At 46.7% G+C, this 9,845-nt stretch overlaps 1 protein-coding gene across 1 annotated transcript in view; it reads left to right on the forward strand.

The window, feature by feature from the left end:
• The first annotated feature begins 231 nt into the window (after positions 1-231).
• Positions 232-9,845, forward strand: part of DDRGK1 (DDRGK domain containing 1) — a 52,821-nt gene continuing 43,207 nt past the window's right edge. Inside the window, exons 1-2 of the mRNA XM_009332717.1 lie at positions 232-436; positions 738-887. Coding sequence (XP_009330992.1) covers positions 232-436; positions 738-887 — 355 coding nt within the window. The remainder of the gene's footprint in view (positions 437-737; positions 888-9,845) is intronic.

Here is a 9,845-nt window from a genome sequence, read left to right on the forward strand (position 1 = left end):
GCTATTTCCATCTTCATTCATCTCTTGGCATTTACAACAGGCAACCTCATCTGCTCTTTGCCTTTATCAGTAATGCCATCCGGCACAAAGTCCCTCAGCCCTTAGACAGGATCATTGTCAACATGGCCCTGGTGAACAGGGTGCTACAAAGAGGTCCCAGCAGTCCTCTCCTTTGCCGGCACCAGCATTTTCAGTGAGAGGGGGTGCCGCATCCTCCTTTACACGTATCACATGCTGAGGCTCATCAGCACCTGGTCAGTGGAGAATCTAAGTTACCCCCACTTGATAAAGATCCACAGACCTAACCATCACGGGTCCAAGTTCATCTACAGGCACCAGGGAGAGTATATGAACACCGTCCTTGCTGGCTGCTGGATCTTTCACATCGTCTTACAATTGCTCTACCTTCAGTACAACACAACAGCAGAGAGGATAAGTAATGAAACCGTTGTGTGCTTGGCTACCAGCACTTGCTTAAGTTCTCCGGGGAGTTTCATCATGAAGTTTACCACATACACATCCGTCAGACTGGATCTCATCTTCATCATCCATGTGATAGTCCTGAATTGATTCATCATTGACCTCCCGTGGAGGCAAAAGAGAAAGGGCTGCCTCGACCCCAGGGAGCACCTGGAACAGGCACACGGCTCAGGCGACCAAGATCTTGCTCTCGCTGCTCTCCATTTACATTGTCTGCTGGCTCTCTAACGACATCACTTGGATTGCTCTTGTGTCAGGACTCCTTAAGCACAACTTTGAGAACAGCATCCTCAGAGGTCTCTATGGAGTGCTGTCCTGCATCTATTACTCATCCAGTTCCTATGTCATTGTGTTTGGCTACAAGAAAGTCAGACGATACCTCACTGAAGCCTGCTGGTGCCTGAGAAGTGAAAAGCCTGCCGTTGTCCAGAGCGTGGAGATGTAACCTCTCAAAATCCTTTGTGGGTTCTCCAACTTTCCAGACAGAAGAGCATGTCTGCTATGAGGGACTTCTTCAGGCATTTAAAATAAACCCCTGCCGGCTTTCTGGAAACATCTCTCAGATCATGCTTCAAATTCAGGGGGTTCCCATCGATCTTCTTCTTGCACCTTGTGATAACATTGTGGGGCACCATCAGCCAGATGAGGGAACTAATCAGAAAACAGATCCGGTAGACATCAAAGAATAGATTGGCCCCCGAGATGTGTCACAGAAAAAAATCCCAGAGAAAGCCTATTTCAAAAGGCGCAGCAGCAGATAAACATTTACCTTCAGCCAGATGAAAGCAAATGGAAATACTCTCATCACCACCAGTCAGCGACAGCCCATAATAAACAAAAGATCAAGTATATATAGTCCCTAAGGACTTGTTACTTTTGAAAACTGTAAGAGGGAAAGTAGGCATTCTTCAGTATTGTCGCAGGCAGGCGAGTGTTTCTATTTCCACAATAGCTCGTTGAGAGAGAAAACAAGTAACAAAAAGCCCTCTGAAAGCCCAGACATTGCACGAATATGGGCAGCCAGCAGAACCGTTAGATTCTAGGAAAAATTACTGCGAGGTTATGTTTTCAGAATTCATGATTTTATGAAGATGAAAATATGACCAGGCAAATGGTGCTATGCTTTAGAAGTTTATGGCTTCCAGCACCAAACATTTATTTCTCAACAAAACAGAAATCATGAAGTCACAATGCCAGGGTACATTTTCCTGTGTCAGATCATTCCATGTATAATACAGCTGAGAAAATAAAGGAAAAATGTAACTCCAAAACCCTTATGTATCTTTCCCTCCTAGCCCCGAGAGCAGGGGTCTGGGAATAAAAGAAGGAAAACTTCCTGTGTGCCATTCTGTCTTTAAAAAAATTTGTTTCCATTAGTATTTTGATCTGACTGGGGTGATTATGCATAATTAAATGTTAGCTGACACGCTGAAAGGTGCTTCCTTTCCTTTCTAGTGCTGCCTAATAACCTCCTCCTGCTTTTGAGCTCCCCCTCTAAAATGGCAAAACCTGCAACGCAGCTACTGGGGCTTTGGGGGTCTCTTCTTGTCTGCCTTGTCCACACGAGCCTGCCAAATATTTGTACATAGGCATCTTTTGCCATTTGGGGGTATATACCTCTGGGGTCACAACCTGCCTGCAATCCAGAGAGGATGCCAAGTGCCTGGGGCATTTTAACAGATGCTCAACAAGGGATGGGCTATGCAGAAATCTAGCCCAGGAGCTACCTAGCCTCGTACACTGCTTTGTCCCTAATCATTTGGTTCCAACTGGCCGATGAAATCCAGTGAATCTCTCTTATGGGGTTACTGGTATTGCATCTCTCCCCAGGGGATCCAGTTTAGTTTCTTTTCCTTTCGGCTCTGCAACCCAGAGCAAAGATCATTTTTGAGCATCTTGACCTCTGTTGGAGATAGATCCCTGCAGAAGGAGATCCCTGCAAAAGTGCTTTTCTGACTGCTTTTGAGGGACAAATGTTGCCTGGGTTTCCCTGACCTTTTTTTTAGAGGCTCCAGGCTTTCATGATTCAACGCACACTGCACATGTAAAATACACAGAGGCAGCAAAAGACTCCTGATAGCCCCTGGCAAAGGCCATGTATCAGTTCTGACCTCTTCCCACCTACCCGGGGGATGCAAGCTGCCTTCCCCTGGCTGCCCCTGCAGCCCAGGGTGCCGTGTCGACCCCAAACACTTGCCCCTACGACCCACTGCGGGTCTACGCCACCACCAGTGACTCACAGCCTTCCAGAGACTCCTAGAAATCTTCCTGATTTTTGAAAGTTGGCCCTGCAAGGAAGGCAGACAGTGCAATATTTCAGGGAAAAGGGGAGAAAAGAATTGATTCTTCCTTTGAAACCTGCTGTCCAGCTTTTAAAATGACCCCTGGAAACCTGCTGTGTTGGCCATCGAAGAAAGGAAGGTACTAGATTACATGTGCCTCGAGACTAATCCAGCCTGACATTCCTCACGATCCTATGTTCCCCCATTTATCCACAGATTAGGTACAACAGAGACAACTGCTCTGTTCCTTTTCCCACCCTGCCCAATTAACACTAGCTAGGAGCACCACTTGTTGGAGAGAGAAGGCAATTCAGTCGAGACGTAACACAGGAGATGAATGGAATGCAGTACCAGCAAGGATTGGTAACTCATGATCCTGCTGGACCCCTACTAAGTGCTTTGATTTTAAGGATTTTTTAAAATTTATTTTTAAATAAAGATACCCTGTCTTCTCCTGCTCTTCCCCCAGCTTCCTCCAGCAACACAGTCTATTTGGATTAGCTCCAGGGAGATGAAAGTAGCCTTGCTGCTCTCAGAGTTATCTGTGAACTCCACGCAGTTCAGATAGAAAAGCAAATATTCCACATCGGTAATGCAGCTTGCTTAGCTCTTGGCCAGCCGTCAGCAAGGAGCTGCTGAAACGGAGTAGCGTTATTTCAAAGCCAGATAAGGAGACTGCGTACGCTGCATTCAAACTGATCTCTTCTTGTACATGCAATTCCTCCTGTTTTATTTCACCGTCATTTGCAGAATTGCATAAAAATTTAGGCTGGAAGGTACCTTGTCCAGATGCGTGCTGAGTACCTCAAAGGAAAACAATGCTCCCGCCTCTCCGGGCTTTCACCATCCTCGCAGTGAAAACATTTTTCCTTGTATTTCTTTGGAACTTCCCTTGCTGCGACTTATGCCTGTTGCCTATCATCCTTCCGTCGTACACCTCTGAGAGGAGTCAGGCTCTCCCTTCTCTATGATCTTAATTACGTAGTTGGAAAGAGCAACTAGGTCTTGCTCAGCCTTCTCTTCTCCAGGCTACACCAAGCCAGCTCCCTCAGCCTCTCCTCTTATGTCATGTTGGTGGTGTTGGGTCGACGGTTGGACTCGATGATCTTAAAGGTCTTTTCTAACCTTAATGATTCTATGATTCTATGATTCTATGTGCTCCAGCCTCCTGACCACGTTCACTGGGACGTTCATGTGGTGCTATGGGCAAGGCAAGACCTCATCTGGCCACATTGTTCGTATTCAAGACAGAAGGACAGACAGACACATACAGAAGTGCGGAGAAGTCTGGCATCACTAGGGTACGGAGCAAGAGGACCTGGGCTTGTTCAGCCTCACTGAAGAAGTCTGAAAGGGAGATGAGCTCAGGCAGAAAACAGTCCGCTCTTGGGTTACACCAGTGTTTTCTAAGGCTGCTGTTCCACAGACACGTCTTTTGGCAATAAAAATATTATGAGAAACCAGGGTCGGTTCCCTGGCCCGTTCCACCATGTGGTCATGAGCAGAGAGGGAAGACACAGGCAAAGGGATGGCGTGAATGGCAGGAGGAAGCCTTCAGAGGAGAGGAGGCTTTGCCCCAGAGACAACGTCTGGGAGAACCACAATTTAGCCTCTAGCCAAGACAAAGTAAAAATGCCGCCTTCTGCGTTGCATCCAAAAAGAGAAATGCAGGCTATGACTCAACCTGCTTCATGCCAAAACCAAGATGTTAAATGGTGTGCAACATTCCCATTAAGTGGAGCTTGCAATCCAGCTAAGCGCACTTGATTTAAGTAACTTGGCTGGAAACATGGATGTTTGCAGCTGAAGCCTTACCTCCAGCAGCAATCGCATTAGAGTTGCAAATCCCCATCAGTCCCTGGGGACGACCTAAGAGAGGTATCGCTGGGTTACAGCAGCTGCATCCCTGTTTTCCCTACGTGCCCACGTGCAGCAAAGAAACCAAATTGCATTTCGACGTCTCTCGTTTTCTTTTCCCCTCATGCTGGTGCGTATGTGGAGAGAGAAGAACAGTTCTTCATTAATTTGTGCTGGAAAGCCTGGTCATCCAGGTCTTGGTCGCTACTTGCGTGTTGTCAGCTGAGTCACGGACTTTGCAGGACATTTATTTCAAATGGAGATGACTGCCCTGAGAACGAGATAGCTTTTTTAATTAAATGGGTTTTAATGGAAACACGGGAAGGGACAGGTGAAATTAAACTGGGGCTGCAGTGACAGACTTCTTAACTAATGACTTCTAAATGGGTTACAATTTACATTTTGAAAAGATACAGGAAGCTCATTAAGGCCCCAGACAAACAGCTCGGTGGGCCAGAGCGGAGAGGAGAGAGCTCTGCAGCCAGAGCAGCACTGTATGAAAAAGATACCCAGAACGATAGCAACTACTGCACATTAACACCACCGCTACTTATATAACGGTTGTCCTCCCCAGGCCTGACTTTGTGTAGAAGGCCAATATTTTTATCCCTGATTTTCAGCTACAAAACGCCAGGCACAGAAAAGTAACCCGCCCGGTGTTGGGACTAAGCTCAGATGAGCTACGCGGAGTTAGTCAAGGATGATGCTACTTATGTAACGGTTGTCCTCCCCGGGCCTGACTTTGTGGCCAATATTTTTATCCCTGATTTTCAGCTACAAAACGCCAGGCACAGAAAAGTAACCCGCCCGGTGTTGGGACTAAGCTCAGATGAGCTACGCGGAGTTAGTCAAGGATGATTTCCAGCAGAAAACGCGGGTCTAGAACAACAGGTCCTTTCTGGGAATGTGTCCATTCCCAAGAAACGTTGGTTAGGAGCCATCTGGTGTAATTTACAGCCAAAAGAGATGAAGAAAACTATGCAGACGAATTGTTGGAAAGACATCCAGACACACAGATGCAGTCACAGCCACACGGTCTAAACCAGGTGGTCAGGGCATTAACCGGGGACAGCCCCTGCTTGGAATCAGGGACATCCAAATCCACACACCCTGCACGGCTTCACTGTTCACCAAAGAGCCTTTGAAAGGTTTTGGTTTTGCTTCAGCGCACACCAGGAAATTTTAGAGAATCACTTCTCACCCACGCTGCTCTTGCAGCTTAAGCCAGTGCCCTGTCTGCTGGGCTCCACTGCGCGGGGCTGAGTCATACCGAAAAGGTAAATCCCCACCTCTGTGGCTATGCGGGAGGAAAGCGTCTGAATTTCAATCTTAGGGATTTCACTTCACCACTATTTTTTTCTTTAATCCCCCATTAGCACAGCAGTCTTCATCTCCAAATATTTTTGAAGACCTGCTCAGGGAAATCCTTGGATTTCTTTTAGATTTATATTTTCACTGGCATTATTTGTTTCAATTCTTCCCACAGCTTTTAAGGAGAAAGAGCCTTTATCCGATCACCAAGTCTCACTCCCCGCATCACTCAGCCGTTAATACCTGCCCCAGAAGAAGCTGTGGCTGAACGAGACCAGACACTCAAATCTTCAGAGCAGAAACAAACTGCCATGAAACACAACACAGTGGGACAAACCTCGCAAGGGTTTCAAGCCTTCAAACCTAGAGCACCTTCCGATGTAGCACCTTCTCACACAGCGAGAACCAAGATTATGGCAACCCATTTGCAAACTACAGTACAGCTGATCACTGAGCTCCACAGAGAAAAGGAAAACAAGGGTGAGATAACCATGAGATCCCACCTAGCAGGGTCTTTCTCATACAACTTCCAACGAAGCTCTGTTAGCATTTCTCACAGCCTAACCAAGGAAGGACCACAAAGCTTCACTTGCATTCAGCAGCAACCTGGGAGCACACAGGAGACAAATCCAGGCCCGCAGTTCCGCTCTTGAGGCAGAGCCCTGACAAATTGTCCCCTTTGCATAAAAACTTCAGTAACTCTAGAACAAGAGACCAATGCAAGCAGAGCCTAATTTTCCTCTGCCTTGTTTTCATCTTGTTTTTGTGCATGTCTTAATTTTGCAGTTTTGTTTTCAAGAACTAAGACTATTTTGACTGAGTATGCCTGTTACTCTTATTTAAATTTCTCTGTTTAAGGTAAATGTAGTTACCTCAAATTATCTCAAGCAACAATAAGCCATGTTATTTCTCTTAAAACAAGCAATCCAAGTAGAGCAGTGAGAACAAAGCATCTCAGCAGACCGAGACAGGTCTCACAAGCTTCTTTAGAGGCTTTGGGGAGGTGCTGAGCTACCACACGGTGCACCCCGGTCCTGGGTGGAGTTCACCCCACATGTAGGGTTACCGGTTCATTGCCCTGCCCCTATAAAACACATCTGCAGCTCTTTAACTCCGGCACACTGATTCGGACACCTCCCAGAGTCCTGCAAACCACCGAGCGCTTCCTGGCAGGTGCTGAAGACCTTTTGTGCCCACTGGCGCAAAGGAGTGGATCCAGAAACGCATGTTCGTTAACACGTTTATAGATGAGTATTCGGAAGAATTCCAGAGGTCCATACCCAAGTGGGAGGGAGCAGGCAGGCAGCGCTTGCGTTATTTCTCCCTGTAAATACATTCTGTTACACAAAGGTTACATCCACACTGTAAAGTCAGGCCTGCCCAGGCACGGGCAAGCAATCATCCGCGTGAGAAAATTGTGAGAAAGTTCCCCGGCATAAATTTGGGTGCCGATTTGCATTTCCCTAGAAAATACCCAGGCACGGCTCAATGCACAGAACAGCCCAAGAACAACTCCCCAGCAGGCAGTTTGCATCCAGCCACCCTCTTCTGGAAGGCAAGACAGTTTACAAGCGTGGAAGAGGGCATTTTGTGCCAGTTGGCCACAGGGCCCAGGATGTATTTAGCTCCTGGATGCACTTAGTTTATTAGGACAGATGAAGCTGAATTGCCTCTACTTAGAGTCTCATTACCGGACATCAATACATGACGCCACCATACACTTACTGAATCAAACACTCCGGGACTGTACTGCCAGGTGGATTAATTCTCGTTATTACAAAGAAGTGACGACCACTCACGCAAGCGTACAGAATTCCTATATACAATGAGGCATTTGAGGGGGGAATGCACTATTTGAAATTTCGTCAAAATAAAGACTAATTTGAAAAGCCACATATTTTCCCCCAAAACTGCCTGCATCAGGATCAGGCACTGACCTCAAGCTGGCTGAGGAAATCGCACGGGTTTGCGAGTTCTGGATTACTCCGATCCCACCGTAGTGCGGCATTTGCAAGACCGAGTGGGACAAGTCATGCTCCAACGGGGGGGGCCTTTAACTCAGTTCACACCCACTGCTGATCACAGCCTTCACATATATTTTCCTAGTGTCTTGGTAGAAAGGCAACCTCAAAATCCTCTGAAACCTACATGGTTATTAGAGAAACCAGAGGGGCTTTTCCAGATCTAAACTAGGAAAAATATAAAAGGGCATCTGAGAAATACAGCTCAAAGGACGTAAAAAGTTTCTGAAGACGACCCCGGTGTCTGAACTGAGCGTCCGACGCACTGTCGTTCATCTGTAGAGCTTAAGCTCTGTTTCTGCATGGCATAATGGTGACACCTACAGGAAAATACCTCATCTGCTACCTCTGCGGCCCAGAGAGGGGCGGATGACATCACATCATTAATATTATCTCCTTATTAAAGGTCGTAGGGACCGCGCAAGCAAATAAAATACGTATCGCTCACACAAGTTAAGTGCTGGCTGCAGACCAAGGTCACTAGCTGGATGGTGACAAAACAGGGTCTGGGAGCCATCAACTCCCTCCGCATCCGCTGCAGCCGCTGCACAAATGACAGCAGAGTTAAGCAAACGCAAAAAAAAGTAGAATTTCTTCTTTCCGGATGCATCTTTCAAGGTTTGCTTGGTGTATGCCCGTGTGTGGCTCCAGGGCACGGCTACCTGTGCACCCAGACTGCCTCGGACGGAGCTGCACCGAGGCTATCGCTGCACACAGACAGAACAGCCCACCGCTTCCCGCTCCTTCAGCCACGAGCTCAGTGCACGGCAGCACACGCGCTGGTATCTCACGCTTGGCCTGCGCCCGTTCACTGTCTTCTCGGCAGTGTTGCAGGACGTGATACAGGACTATAGAAGAACATTCAAACATGAGAGCACGTAATATTTCTTAGGAAGTTTAGAGTGTTCTCTAATCAGAATGGATTTTAAGAAAGCGAAATATCATACAGATGAAATAACTAAAACCTTTGGTTTAAACTCTCATTAAAGAGTCACCATTTTTCAAATCTGCAGGCAAAGACATGGAAGAAAAACCCAGCCGTTTTTCATTCAGTTTTTATTTTTACAAGCAATCCCGACCACTACACGTGATCTAAAATAACCATTGTCTGAAGCGCACCCTGAAGAAAACCACCAGGAAAGCCTCAGCTCGTAATTTATCTAATTGCGTATAGGTGCAATGTCCCTCGTGCCTCAAAAGTTACCAGAGGACACGTCCTTTCTGACCACGCAGCGAGTATTAGACTAGCCTCGTAAGAAACAGACCGTAGACAATACGGTTTGAGCAGAGCACGAACAAAGGGGCATTGTCATTGATTTGCAAAATGAGATTTTGAAAGATTATTATTAAAACTTTATAATAAAACACCCAGTCTGCAGTTCAGTTCCGTTTTGAGAACTTCCCGCTGTGTCGCTGGTTCCACATTGCTAAGACTTAGCAAATTTCTTAGTGGAAGCTGTTTTTTCTGTGGCAGACAGATCTGAATTTGTCTCGAGCTCGTGACGGTATGTGCACAGGCAGCTGTGCAGTCCCCAGTAATGACTAATTAGCTAACACAGTTCTTTTGATTATGTCTAAATGCCCAACAGTCTGTAATTTCCATTTTCAATTTATTAAAACATTTCCCCCCAACAACAAACAGTGCTTTAAAAGGCCACACTAAAGGGATCTCCGAAGCAAGAAAGGGCTAGATCAGTCTGAACTTTACAGCCACAAAGCAAGTCAAAAACGAGTGAAAACCAAAGTACGTTCCTCCTCACTCACAGAAGGACTGGGGCAGAGCCTGACAAACGGTTTCAGATCTAACGGTGGGCGACCACCCAAAGAGGGAGGGGGAAGTTTGTTCTCCACCCCCAGCTTCAAGTTCCTGCAGCATCTTTTCGTGCCGATACGT

This window comes from Pygoscelis adeliae, unplaced genomic scaffold, assembly GCF_000699105.1.
Source record: "Pygoscelis adeliae isolate BGI_AS28 unplaced genomic scaffold, ASM69910v1 Scaffold29, whole genome shotgun sequence".
Lineage (NCBI taxonomy): Eukaryota > Metazoa > Chordata > Aves > Sphenisciformes > Spheniscidae > Pygoscelis > Pygoscelis adeliae.